Here is a 14,978-nt window from a genome sequence, read left to right as displayed (position 1 = left end):
GGGCAACCCTAAGCCTAGCAGTGACAGAAGTGTCCAAGTTTTAGCTCTAAACTGAAGAACAACCCCATGACACCTGCATGGGTCTGGGCTTTGCTCAGAAAAGCTAAACTGACTCTATAAAATATTCAGCTGACTCAAACCTTGGACTCTTGTCCTCATTAGTGACTTCAGCTGTCATTTTGGGCTTGGGTCTGAATTCCTTGGGTAATGAGCTAGAAATTCAGTTCAGCAAAAATAAAACCTTGCTAAAGACAGGCTTTAGGCTTTAGGCAGTGAGTGTCAAAATTTTACCAAAAGCCAGCCTTGCTTGGCATAAGGAAGTGTTCACAGTTAGTTTTGGCAGCCTTAAGAAATACATTATGTTAAAAGTGATCTTAAATGAACTTTAACTGGCTTGCTTAAGAATTGTGATAGCCCCAGAGGCTTTCAGTCCTAAGGATGGAGCAGGTGGGAGCCAGACCACTTGATGTCCTACCCTCAGCATGGTAGAGATGCTTCAGAGCCAGCCCTGCTTCCCCCAGCACAAAATTAAGCAATGTATTATCTGCCTGACTAGAATGTCACATGCCAAATAAGGCATGAAAGGAGAACAACACCAGATAAATGAGTTGAAATGAGTTTGGGAGACCTCACCACCCTCTACAACTACCTCAAAAGAGGCTGTAGAGAGGTGGTGGGGTTGGTCTCTTCTACATGCAACAAGGGACAGGACAAGAGGAAACAGCTTCAAGTTGTGCCAGGGGAGGGAGGTTCAGGTTGGATATTAGGGACAATTTCTTCCCAGAAAGGGTTCTCTGGCACTGAAACAGGCTGCCCGTGGAGGTGGAGGAGTCACTATCCCTGGAGGTGTTTAAAAGACATGTAGATGCAGTGCTTGGGGATGTGGTTCAGTGGCAGTGGCTTAGCAGTAGCCATGGGACTGCAAGCTCTGGGTGAGCAGCTGAGCATGATGATCTCAAAGGTTGCTGCCAACCTCAACAGTTCTATAGTTCTATGATTCTGTGAAATAATTAGCAAGCAGGCCAGAGCCAATGCGAAGAGGCCAGTAAAAAGATCTGTACTGCTTGTATCAGGTTCTGAGCCAGCACTGGTGACCACAAATCATCCCCAAGCTACAACATCTTTCCTTTTCAAGTTGTATAGGGTAACTTCCCAGTGCTGTCCCAGAGCTCCACCTGGTATGTGTAATGGAAGAAGGAAAACTCAGGGCTCACAAAAGGCAATTCTGCTACTTCATGTCCGTGAGGAGAAAGTTCTTCACTGAGGGAGTCGTTCATCATTGGAATGTGCTGCCCAGGGAGGTGGTGGAGTCACCGTCCCTGGAGGTATTGAAGAGGGGATTGGATGTGGTACTTGGTGCCATGGTCTAGTCATGAGATCCGTGGTGACAGGTTGGACTCGATGATCTTTGAGGTCTCTTCCAACCTTGGTGATACTGTGATACTGTGTAATAGGATAAAATGCAATGGCAGCTGTGGGTCGCTTTTCTAGCTGTTGCAGTGCAGGTGTGGCAACAAAAATACCAGGCTTGTAGTAGTTACAGCAGTGTAACAGAATGAATAAAGCAAGATTTATTCTTGAAGTAGAACAGCTGCTGTATCTGTAAAGACTATCCAAGACCTCAGACACAAAAAGTCCTCTTCAGGGGCTGCCACAAGTGGGCTTGTATGTCCCAAAGCTTGTCTCTCTCTTAGGACATTTAGATACAACCCTTCCAGATGGATTGTGCCATATTCTCACTTCAAACCCTAACTGGAATTTCTGTTCATTATTAGCAGAGCTGCTATAAAGTTAGAAACAAAATCAGGAAAGAAGAAAAAAAAAAAAAAGAAGAAGTGTTAGAATTCCAAAACAGCCTCAGTTTTGCCAGGGCAGGAATGAAATCTACATCCAGCTGTAGCATGGCCTCTTCTGTTGCCAGATAGGAACCAAATGCTTTCAATGTGTGTCGTGTACATTTGATTTATAACAATCCACTCCCAGGATTGTTCACACTTTTTATGATTGATAGAAAACCAGTGACAGATTAAGAAAGTATTTTATTTTGCCTGAAGTTTTGCCCACCCCATAAAATACTCACTTGATTCAAAAAAATCTATAGGAATGTATGATTGCAAAACAAAAAAAAGACCAGTGGGAGTTTGTCTGGGGAGGGATCAGATGGAAAACTGAGAGGAAACTGGCCACAAATAAATATGAAATAACTATTTTTCTTTCCAGTATGTGCTGCAGTCGACAGAAAAATGTTAACAAATATACAGAGTCTTAATATAAAGAATCAAAAAAGTGCTGAGCCAAAAAAAAAGTATTGCTCCAAGAGGGAAGAATGTAAGGTATGAGGTGGCATCTGTACAGTTAGGTGAAGATTCTTCATGTGTGATGCAGAAGGAATTTGGGAACTGGAAAAAGGAACACCCTGATAGTCAGCCTCCATTCTGCATTTTTCCCTTGCTGCTCCCTAACTCTTCATGTGTGTTTTCAAAGTTCACCCAGATCTGCTTTGTCATTATGTCCTTGTTCCACTGAGCTCAAATACTTGTTAGGATATTTTTTAATGCATTGCTGAGCATGTAGTGTCCATCAGAGTGAGGCCAGTCATGATGCTGGCCCAGTTAAAGTCATGGAATCACAGAATCATGGATTGGTTTGGGTTTAACGGGACCTTAGACATCATCTAGTTCCAGACACCCTGCCATGGGCAGGGACATCTTGTACTAGACCAGCTTGCTCAAGGCCCCATCCAATCTGCCTTTCAATGCTTTCAGGCTCTGAGCCTCCACAGCTTCTCTGGGAAGCCTATTCCACTGCCTAACCACCCTCTTGGGCAAAAATTGCTTCCTAATGGCTGATCTCAATCCAGCTTCTTCCAGTTGGATGCCATCTCCCTTCATCCCCAGGGCTTTCTGAGCTGAAAGTGCCCAGTGCTGGCTCATATTGAGCTTCTCATCCACAAGCACCTCCAAGTTCCGTGTTTGTGCTTGGGATTCTGTATGTGAGCATGCAGAAATGTCTGCAGCTCCTCTGAAGTCTTTGCTCTGTAGCAGAGTAATGTTCATCCCAACCTTCTTGATGGGTTGAAGCTGCAGTGTCACCCAGAACAGATAATTCCATGCTTGCTCCTTTATAGAGTAGAATAGAATAGAATAGAATAGAATAGAATAGAATAGAATAGAATAGAATAGAATAGAATAGAATAGAATAGAATAGAATAGACCAGGTTAGAAGAGACCTTCAAGATCATCATGTCCAACCAGTGCTTTTCAAGCACTGCTGCAAAGCCCTCCAAAACCAGCAAGTGCTTTCCAAAACACTTTTCAAGGCTAAAATGCTCTTGTTCTCCTGTGTGAGATGTTAACCACAGCCTCACAGTGCAGCAAAACCACACTGAAGCCTTCCACTTTGAGGATGTTCAGGGATGAACATGACATTCCTGCAGTCTGCTTGCTTTCATCTCTGTCATGGCAGAGCACTAGTCAAAGCTGTTTCATTTAATCCTGTTATTCCAGCCCTCCTAGAATAGCAGTAATGCTCTGCTGTAGGTTTGACTCCTCTGCTTTGTTCCACAGCTGTGTGCTGCTTTGTTAAAATCATAGAATTGTTTCAGTTAGAAGAGACTATATAGGTCATTGAGTCCAAATTTCAGCCATCAAACCATGTCCCCAGAGTGTGTCCACACATTTCTTGAACTCCTTCAGGCATGGTGACTCCATCACCTCTCTGGGCAGCGTGTTCAAATGCCTGACCACTCTTTCAGGAAAGAAATTTTTTCTGCTATTCAACCCAAACCTCCCCTGACACAATTTCAGGCCATTTCCTCTTGTTTTGCCACCTGATACTAAGGAGAAGAGACCAACCCCACCTCACTACATCCTCCTTGTTCAATAGCTTGTCAACATTTGACTTAAACATGAGAACTTTTAGTGCCATGTTGTAACTTTATTCTGAAGTACTGCTGGTTTTATCTTTTATCAATTACTGAAAGCAGAGCTAGTAAAACCTTGAGTGATACTTCAGAAATGCAAGGTTGGTATTTAATGCTAGATATGGATGTTAACATTAGATATCAACACTAGGATGAGAGGAAGCAGTCTTCAAGTTGCACCACGGGAGGTTTAGATTTGATTTAGATTGAGTATTAGAAGAAACTTCTTCACTACTATGGCTTGTATCACCAGAACCTGCAGTAAGCTCAGGGAGTTGCAGAGGCAGAAAACCTCATGCACTGCAGAGCTCAGGTTCTGCTGGGTTAGCTGTCTGGGTGTTTTCATAGAGTCCTCAGATACTTTTGGTTGAATAAGCCCTTTAAGATCATCCAGTCCAACCATTCTCAAACTGTACCAAAGCTGGGGCTAAACCTTGTCCCTCAGCACCTCACCTTTGCCTCTTGGAAACACCTCTAAGGATGAGGATTCTGACACCTCCCTGGGCAGCCTGTGCCAGGCTTTGAGAACCCTTTCAGTCAAGAAGTTTCTTCAGATATCCAACCTAAACTTCCCGTGGTGCAATTTGAGGCCATTTCCTCTCACCCTATCACTTGTTAATAGGGAGAAGAGACCAAGTCCCACCTTGCTTCAGCCTCCTTTCAGGGAGTTGTAGAGCTGGGAGGTCTCTCCTCATCCTCCTCTTCTCCAGACCAAACAACCCAAGTCCCTCAGCTGCTCCTCACCAGCCCTGTTCTCCAGACCCCTCACCAGCTTCATTGCATATAAAGGTAACATCACCAGTGCTAGTAATGAGCTCCAAGGACTCGTCACTTGTCTCCACTTAGACCTCAAAAGATTGATCATCACTAAATGTGATCATCAGGCCAGTTCCTTATCCACTGAGTGGTCCACCCATCAAATCCATGACTTTCTAGTCACAGGGAACAGTGTTGAATGCTTTGCACAGCTCCAGGTAGACAACATCAGTTTGTCTTCCACTGTCTGTAAGCTCTGCTAGCCCATCAGAGGAGGCCACCAAATTTGTCAGGCACCATTTGCCCTTGGTGAAACCATGCTGACTGCTAGCAGTCCCCTCCTTGCTTTTCATCTGCCTTAGCAGGACTTCCAGGAGCAATGATTCAAGCCTCAGGTGAATAATTGTCATTGAAAGCTCATTTCTCGGTTGGTTTTTTGTTTGTTTTTTTTTTTTTGTTTGTTTTGTTTTGTTTGTTGTTTGTTTGTTTGTTTGATCTGTCACATTGCCCAATCTAATGACAACCACCTTCAGGTCTCTCTGTGGTGTGTATCATCCTGTTGGCTGCTCCCAGATTTAGTGTAGTGGCTTCTCAAATCTTTGTGGTCACCTTAAAAGTAAACACAGAAAATTTTGTAGCTACTTTCTGTTTCCTTCTAATTTTGTCCAGTTTATTGGCAAGGATTTGGTTAAAAGGAAGCCTGAGGTAAACCAGCCCTTTCTTGCTGACGGGTTTTCAGGGGGAGAATGAATCATCTAACATTGCAGCTCCCACCTAACCCAAATGAATCGATTTATTGAATTTAAATGAATCCAAATGAAAGGAGATTTATTTGGTCACTCGATCTGTGTAACTCTCAGATTGCCTATTTGCAACAGCTAATGGTTTCAATTTGTTAACACAGCACACACTCAGCTCTACAGGACACAGTTCACCGTCTCTACCAGGCAAGCTAATGGAAATTAATGGTGGTCTGCTTGAGTAACAATTGCGGATTTGCTTCCCTGAGAGTGAAATAATCTCCAAGATACTGTTCAAGTGAAGAAAAGTCACCTCATAGCCAGGTGCTTTGTACTTGGATTGTTAAAACATCATAGAAGTCATTGTCACTGGGAAAGACTCCTGTGAAAGAGGAAGGCAAAAGAGGAGCAGGATTTTCTGTAGCATGCCAGCCATGCCTGTGGTTAGAGCTGGCTAGAAGATCAAAGACTAGAAATGTCAAGACTGTGTGAGATTTAGTGTGGGAAATACTTCTTACTCATATGTAGCATCATATGGCAGAGTCATCACAGCTAATGGAAGGGAAAACAATGTATTAATTATTTTATAGATAGTGTTGTGTTGTGTTGTTTTGTTTAATGAGGAGGGCTAAGAGCACTTCTTTCAGGACACAGTATCAAAAGTTCACAACATCTGCTGAGGATAAGGTTCACCTGCAGCTCCAGTATAACCCAGCATAGTGCCACAAGCACTCCCAGCACAGAGTACAGAAGAAGTAAATGTATCACAGCCAGCTTCAGCTGCTATTGATTTTGCTTATGCTCTCTAGCTGACAGTACTGGGTTGACCTCTGTGCCATTTGTGGGAAGCAATGTGTATTTGAAGCCTGTCAACAGTTTACAAGGCAAAGTCCTTCATAAAATCATTGAATTGTTCTGGTCGGAAAAGCCCTTTTAGATCATCCAGGCCAACCACTATCCACCTCTACTAAGGCTGATGCTAAACCATGTCCCTTAGTAGCACCACATGCCTGCCTCTTTGAAAAACCTCCAGGGATGGGGATTCAACCACCTCCCTGGGCAGCCTGTGCCAGGCTTTGAGAGCCCTTTCAGTCAAGGAGTTGTTTCAATACACAACCTAAACCTCCCCTGGTAAAACTTGAGGCTATTTCTTCTCACTCCATTCCTTGTTTCTAGGAGGAAGAGACCAACCCCCACTTGACTCTGGCTTCCTTTCAGGGACTTGTAGAGAGTCAGATGGTCTCCCCCCAGCCTCCTTTTCTCTAGGCTGAGCAACCCCAGTTTCCTCAGCTGCTCCTCACCAGCCCTGTTCTCCAGAATGTTCACCAGCTTCATTGCCCTTCTCTGGACCTGCTTCAGCACCTCAATGTTTTCCTGTGCCCATTTTTTACCCAATCCCTATAGATGCAGCAGAAATAATGAGGCTAGCAAGAAGAATGGAGGCACTCACCAGACTGGCTTTACATCCCACAGCACAGGGTGTAACTGTATGAACACCACAGAATCACTGAATCATTTCAATTAGAAAAACCCTTTAAGATCATTGTGTCCAACCATTCTCTATCTCTCCCAAGGCTGGAGGTAAACCATGTTTCTCAGCACCACACCTCTGCCTCTGTGAAACACCTCCAGCATACTCGAGATCATGTGTCTGCTCACAGCACAGGTGAGCAAGATCCATTGTTTATTTCTTCCTGAGTCCTGTTGGCAGTTCTGAACCCAACAGTGCAGTGAATAATCTGGAGAAGATGCAGAAAAATGCAGGCATTTCCCTCTCATCTGGCTCTCCAATTTTTGCTTCAGTGGAGTTTTCTGCCATTGCTGATCAAATACAAATACATAGCTGTGAGTGTAATTACATCTTATTTCTGTGTCATTTGCCTGTCCCATTACCTCTGGCACACCAGAATGGTTCTGGCAAGGCTCAGACAGTAATGAGGCTGCTTCTTTTTAAAAGTAAAATTTCTGAACTCTCTTCTCCATCACTTGGGTTTTTATGTAATCTCAGTGACACCACTGCAGCTCTCCTGTAAGGATCTGATAGGAGATCTAAATCCACATGTGCTACCTTGCACCTCGATATCTTTCTTGTAGTGATTCTCAAAAGGTGCTCATACACAAACACAAGGAATCTGTCTCAGCAGATTAAGTCTAATGGTGCTTTTGGTTTTCTTTAATTCCCAGAAGGGGCAGCTCCAACGTGTGACTCCAGGAAGAATCCACAATGAAAACAACAACCCATGGTTGCTTCCTACTGGTCATCCTTCTAATTGTAAGTATGAGGAAACTGAGCTGCTCATGACCCCTGCCAAATCTAACCTCTGCTGAAGGTCAGGAAAATGAGGAGTGGCTGATGTTTGTTACACTGGACAGGTGAAGAAATAAGTTCTTTAACTGATAAATCTCCAAAGTGAGGTTAATAAACTTCTAAATAAGGTATCTCCTACAAGTTTGAACTTGAAACCATTGTTTCTTGGTGGGACAGAACTGCAAGTCTGAAGAATTGGTGCATGTGATTGTTCCTTCTTGTGTTGTACAGGCCACAACATATCAGTGATGTGGAAACTGTGTGTTTGAAAACTTCCTTTATCTAACATTTTTTAAGTAATTGTGGATTTTCACTGTTTATAGCTCTTAAGAAAGCAACTGAAAGAGAAAAATAACAGTATAAAGCTTAATTATTCTGTTCCAATTCTATTCTCAACTGTTTTATATCAATATTAAGAGTTATTTCAATGTTTGCAGAGTGTCTGAGTAACTGGTGTTCTAAATACTGTTTAGGAGGAGACTTGATAGGGTGCTTGGTTGCATGGTTTAGTTGATTGGGTAGGTTGGATGATGGGTTGGACGTGATGATCTTGAAGGTCTCTTCCAACCTGATCTATTCTATTCTATTCTATTCTATTCTATTCTATTCTATTCTATTCTATTCTATTCTGTTCTGTTCTATATTCTGCCTGACTGAATACCTCTCATGAAAGTTGAATTTCTACTTGTGAAAACTGCAGTTATTAGCAATTGTAATAAAATCACAGACATCACAGGTAGTCAGAAGGGAGAATACAGCCCAGAGCCTCAGTGACAACAGGGTCAGAATATGTCCAAGTAATGCTGTTGGGAACAGGCCCCTCTCTGCCCTGGTGTGAGCAACTTACTTGCATGCTGGATGCCACCTTCTTCCCAAACCGTTTATCTGTGTTCCTGAAGAAAGCATTGGTTCTTAACCTTCTTCTGTTTTGTTGGTTAGCTGATCATGCCTCCCTGCTTCCCATCTTCCAACACCTGAACATGGAGCATTTGTGCATCAGTTCCCATCCTTTCTGGCTCTATGGACTTGTACATAATTATATGTAGAAACAGTTACAGAAACAGGGCTGGAAGACACATTGGGAGAGAGACTGCTCTCCTTGGTTTGCTTGTTGGGTCATAGACTCATAGAAGGGTTGGAAAGGGCCTTTAAAGGTCATCTAGTCCAACCCCCCTGCAGTAAGCAGGGGCATCCCCAACTAGATCAGGTTTATCAGAGCCCCATTAAGCCTGATCTTGAATGTCTCCAGGGATGGCGTCTTCACCACATCTCTGGGCAACCTCTTCCAGTGTTCCACCACACTCTTAGTAAAAAACATCTTCCTAATGTTCAGTCTAAATCTACCCTGCTCTAGTTCAAACCATTGTCCCTCATCCTATCATTCCATTCCTTTGTAAACAGTCCCTCTCCAGCTTTTCTGGAGGCCCCTTTCAGGTACTGGAAGGCTGCTCTACAGTCTCCTTGGAGCTGAACCCTAACTCTCCCAGCCTGTCTTCATAGGAGAGGTGCTCCAGCCCTGATAATTTTTGTGGCCCTCCTCTAGAGCTGCTCCGTCTGGTCCATGTCCTTCTTGTGTTGGGGGCCTCAGAGCTGGACACAGCACTCCAGTTGAGGTCTCACCAGAGCACAGTAGAGGGGCAGAATTGCCTCTCTCCATCTACTGGCCACACTTCCTTTTCTCTCATCTTAGCATAACTTTCCCACAGTGCTGTTTACCACTTAAATTCATATGGATAAAAAGGAGGGAAGGAAAATAAAGAAGCTCAAGAGAAAGCTTGACAGAAGGAAGTAAAAATGGAACAGTGAGATCACGGAGAACAGAGAAGAAGAGCAAAGAACACCCTCAGCCAAAGAGCTGGAGAGCAGGAGAAGGAGCAGAGAAGAGTTAATGTATTTTTGCTAACTTGGTCTTCAAAACAAATTGTCCAGAGCAGTTAATGTTTTGAGGAATCATCCTTGTGCTTGGCAGAAGTCTTCTGCCTTGAGGTATTTTGGAGTATTCTGGTATTTGTGACCTTTTGTGACTGCTCTACACAGCCCTGCAAGGGATGCACATAACAATGCACTGGCTGTGCAATCACCCATGGTCAGACATCTGTCTTACAAACCAGCCTGACAGAGACCAGCTTTCTTCTGGGTGTGAGTCTCAAATAATCTGCAGAGCCTGACAGGGGCCTTGGCAAAGACTAGCAATTCTTCCTGCAATAAGCTGACTGAAGGAGCAGTTCCAGCTGCTTTTTTTTCTCCCGTCAAGTGACAGGACTGTAAGTGTTCTGGTAACTAAAACTGTCATCAGCATTTCTGAGCATTCACTGCTCTGGCCTACAGCATGGATTTGCAGGTCAGCCTAGAAGGACTGGGCTGATCTTTGCCCTGTTGTCTACAAACCTTTGAACTCTCCCACTCCTGGTATCATGTGTGTCAGCTCTGCTCATTCCTGCAGGACTCTAGGAGCAGGATTTCTTTAGGAAACTCTGCAGTGAGATCTGCACCCCCTTTCTTCTTGGTATCTTTGCACCAGTGTGCTCTCCAACTTCCACCCCCGGTGCTTAAGCACAAATTGCCTCACATTGTCACTGTTTCAATCTCTAGATTCCTTCCTTCCCCACTGCAGTGGCCATACTGGGGCCTACTTAGACCCTTCCAAGATTAATTTGTCTTCTGGTAAGTGTTAAGCCATAGTCATAGAAGTAGATGATGAATAGGTTCTGGTTTCTTGATGGCACCTGGTATCTGTCATTTTTCCAAGAGTTTTCCCACCGGTAGCTGGTGGAAAACTTCCATTTTTTTTTCATTTTAGTTGTGAATTGGAACAAGGAAAGAATGTCTGTCTTTCTCTTCTAAAAGGATCGATGCCCCTCTGTTGGTTCTTCTAATCACTTCTTGATCCCAGAGCTATGAGCCCCTAGGACTTTGTCTCAGCCAGTGTCTGAGGTTAAGGAAGGTAGAGTAACTAAAGTGATTTGTGACACAGGGGTGATGTTCCATTCCTGTACTCCACCTACCCTACAAACCAGCCTCCAGATCTTCCTCCTTTGACATCTTTGATGGTTTGTTGTCATCCTCTCATCTCTGTCCTCTACTCCCAGCTGGTGACTGCAAGCTGATACAAAATGACACAACCTGTTGAGGTTATGCCATTTGTCCCACTGCAGGTGCCAGTCTACTCTGGTGGTCACCACTGCTGAGAAGGGCATGGGTTTTACCTGAAATCTCTTTTCATGGTGTAGCTGTGATTCCCTAACACACTCTCAGTGCTGGAGCACTCTGCCCTGTATGGAGTGCCTGTGCTTTGCAGAAGACTTAGAGTTTGTGGACATGGCATTTCAGGACATGGTTTAATGGCCATGGTGGTCTTAGGTTGATGACTGGAGTCAATGATCCTAAGATCCAACCAAGCCAATTCTACGATTCTATGATTTTGGTTGGAAAAGATCTTTAAGGTCATGGAGTCACTTCCTCCGATTCATCCCATACCTGTCCTTGAATGTGTTGTCAAGAGCCTAGTTACATGGTGTCCATAAACATCCTTTGAACTTGTCACAAAGGAGTTTTGATACCTTCTGATAGAAACCACCTCTTTTTTTTGACAACTCCATAATAAATCACCTTCACCAAACAAAAACCAAAGCACCAGTTGCTCCAAAACCTCATATAGAAATAAAACTAATTCCTTATTGTCTTTCTCTGTGATGGCTTCCCTTGCTTTTGGATGCATAGCCAGATAGTCCTCTGCAATTCAAAGTGAATTCCATTAGAAAATTTAAACTCTTCATCATTTATTAGTTCATTTTATTCCTGATGCTTTCTAGTTGTTGAGCAACAGAATGTGACTGAGATTTGTTTCCTCCAATACACGAGGCCCTGGATGCTGGAGCATCTCCTAAGTGCACCTTTCTCTCCCCATGAAAGATGGAGCATCAGCACACTGTGTCCAGGGGCAACAAGCTGCAGAGGAGGAGGAGGAAGAAATAGAATAATAGAATAATAATAGAATAATAAACCAGGTTGGAAGAGACCTTCAAGATCATCGTGTCCAACCCATCAACCAATCCAACCCACCTAAACAACTAACCCATGGCACCAAGCACCCCATCAAGTCTCCTCCCGATCACCTCCAATGACGGTGACTCCACCACCTCCCCAGGCAGCACATTCCAGTGGGCAATCACTCTCTCTGTATAGAACTTCTTCCTAACATCCAGCCTAAACCTCCCCTGGTGCAGCCTGAGACTGTGTCCTCTTGTCCTGGTGCTGGCTGCCTGGGAGAAGAGACCAACATCCGCCTGTCTCCAACCTCCCTTCAGGTAGTTGTAGAGAGTGATAAGGTCACCCCTGAGCCTCCTCTTCTCCAGGCTAAGCAACCCCAGCTCCCTCAGTCTTTCCTCATAGGGCTTGTGTTCCAAACCCCTCACCAACTTTGTTGCTCTTCTCTGGACTCGTTCCAGCAAGTCAACATCCTTCCTAAAATGAGGGGCCCAGAACTGGACACAGGACTCGAGGTGCAGCCTAAAATATGGATGAGTCTCTTTCCTGTGTGAACAATCAATTTTGTAGGACATTGAGAAAAGAGTTCTCTGCATGATTTTGTCAGGTAGCAACTGTCATCTAGTGCCTACAAATGGGAGTTTGATCTTATCCTGTAAATGAGGATTGATGGAGCAGCTTTTCTCACACATTCCAATTTTATTGTTCTGAGCCAACCACAAAGTACACACTGAAAACAAAAGGGATGCTCCAGCTGAGGACCACACTATTATTCAATTAGGTCTATTAGATCAAGACTGCATTTTAAAATTAATTCATTTTGAGTAAAAAAAAACAAAACACAAATTGTACAAGTTCATTGAGTCCTGATCTGTCAAATTGTTACCAAACCTCAGCCACTAGGCTGTAAAGAATCTGCTACCTGGTGTCAGCTCCATTCACAAAACATGGAGAAATAGTTCTCTGAAAGCCTAAATTGAATTCTCATTATCTGCACAAACTGGGCTTTTCTGCAGCACAGCTGTGGTAGGTTTAAGTCTCCAGAAGCCAATTAGTAAAATATTTTTCACCATGCTCCACCATTTGAGCATCCATTGGATGCTTTCCACCATTTGATCCTCCCAGCTGGGAGCAGAATATGAACTGGTGGAGTGGGGGTGGCTGTGGGCTCCCTTGGGCTCCTGCCACCTTCCCAGCTCAGCAGCTTTCAGTATGAGTCTCCAAACCTGTGTCTGTAAGCACAAGCCTTTTCCTGTTTAGATAGCAGCTCTTCCAGCATCTGGTCCAGAGCAGCTCCCCCACTTCAGTGAGCCAAAAAGGCTGCTGAAGATCTCTCCCAGCCTCCTTTGTTGTGCTATGTCAAGAGCCTTGTCTGCTATCTGGCACAACTGGGAGCCCTGGGGCTTCCCAAGCCTTGGGTGATGAGATTCCCCTGGGTCTCATCACCTTTGTTGTTCTGAAGTGCACATTTCCCTTTGTACTGTGGGTTGCTTCAAGATGTAAGGATGTGGGCTTGCGAGTTCTGGAGCTCTTCTCACCTAAGGAAAGCTCAGTGAGACAAGCTGCTGCTGATTGAAGGTGGTGAGAATTAGTGTGAGAACTTGAGACTCAGGGGAGGAATGCTGCATTCTGATCTGTTCAACTCAGTTTCAGGAGTGGTCAGGACTTTTTGTCTCTCTCTTTGCTTTTTAAAGAAATAAAAGAGCAGCTGATTTGCTAAAGAGGCCTCTTGCAAAATGATAATCAGAGCTGCAGGCAAAAATCCATGAGGTGTTCTGCAGCCTGCCTTGAAGCCTGCAGTTTGCTTCAGGCTGCTCTGGGAGTAAAGCTTCATCCTGTGATCAAACCCTGCCGCGGTGTTAAAGAAGTGTGAGATTCACACGCTGCTTTCCATGACACATGCCTTGTCTTCATCTGCTGAGGCTGATAATCTGCTTGTTTTAAAAAAATAATGTTTGTTTAAAACACTGCCAAAGCCTACCATCTAAGTCATACAGGATCATAAAATCATTAAGGCTGGAAAAAACCTCTGAGAGCAACCATCAGCCCTACACTGCCATGGCCACTAAAGCATCTTCTGAAGTGTTCTCACTGTGAGATAATTTCCATCTTGCTTCAACAGCAGTTGAGCATTGGAAGATTTGAACATTCTGTGGTTATTAAAACATGTCCTGGGGAGGTATTTCCCCAAAGAAATAGTCCACTGCTTCCTAGAACATTTATGGTGGATAAGAAGTTATTGTTGCTTCCTGATTACTATGCACTAATGAGCATCCTAGGACATCGCGGTAATTTTACTCTCTGTCCTAACACTAAAAGCTGTGCAAAGTAGTTCCAATGTAAGTGAAGTATTTTAAGAAGAGCTCTGCAGCCAGACTAAAGGATGCTGAGCTCTCACTGAGAAATGTGATGTAGTGAAGGATAGTTAAGTGACCCACAAAGCGGTGACTATACACAGCACTTTTAAGGGGTTTGTGCCAAATGAATATTGTGCCAAATGAAATCAATAACAATCAGAGCATCCAGAATTTGAATACATTTTGACTGAGCTCAACAATAAATGTTGCAGAATTGCTGTATGCAGTGGATGGAGGGGAAAATCAAAAGGAAAGAAAGCTCCAAATGCCTTCTTTTCCCCACGGTTGACTATACTTCAAACTTCTTGATGATGGAAGAAAAGTATTTGGGGCTGTTGGCTCATCATGTCCAATATTTTGTAGAAAACCCAATAAAAAGAAATTATTTTATGCTTGTTCATCTGGATTCTCTCTTGCAGAAACGGGCAGAGTTGATAGCTGGTGTTTGGCAGAATGCAGGGCATGATTTGTCCATTTGCCTGCAGTTTAATAATGAAGCCAAGCTGCTTTCTCTGGATTCTTCTGTTAATTCTAGGTATAAAATGAACTTCAGCTTTCCCAGCAGCCTGTTGGTGTGTTTTGCTTGTGTTTGGTTTTTTTTTTTCTCTTTGCAATGATAATTCGTTTTCTTATCACAGTCATTTGTCAGGTGGTGGCTTGGTGGTCGTATGTATGACGTCATTTACTTGGACTTTTAGGAGTGACATCATATGTACGGCTGCTAAACTGCTGCATGGGACATCACTTAAACAGTTTGCTTCTGAAGAAATCATGCCAGTCCTTTTTCAGGCTGTGAACACACCCTGATGATTAAGCTGTGGATTATTTATTTCTCTTTAATAAAGAATATTTATAAGTAAGTGAGGCATTCCTTTATTGTACCCATACCGTTTCTGTTTCCATCTGAA

General features: G+C 43.7%; 1 protein-coding gene across 1 annotated transcript in view; it reads left to right on the top strand.

The window, feature by feature from the left end:
* Positions 1-14,978, top strand: part of CALCR (calcitonin receptor) — a 112,773-nt gene that overhangs the window by 58,981 nt on the left and 38,814 nt on the right. Inside the window, exon 2 of the mRNA XM_068156820.1 lies at positions 7,603-7,690. Coding sequence (XP_068012921.1) covers positions 7,643-7,690 — 48 coding nt within the window. The 5' untranslated portion in view covers positions 7,603-7,642. The remainder of the gene's footprint in view (positions 1-7,602; positions 7,691-14,978) is intronic.

This window comes from Melanerpes formicivorus, unplaced genomic scaffold (genome assembly GCF_026170545.1).
Source record: "Melanerpes formicivorus ecotype bairdi unplaced genomic scaffold, bMelFor1.0.p_v2 SCAF_35, whole genome shotgun sequence".
NCBI lineage: Eukaryota > Metazoa > Chordata > Aves > Piciformes > Picidae > Melanerpes > Melanerpes formicivorus.
This window is presented reverse-complemented; position numbering and strand designations above follow the sequence as displayed.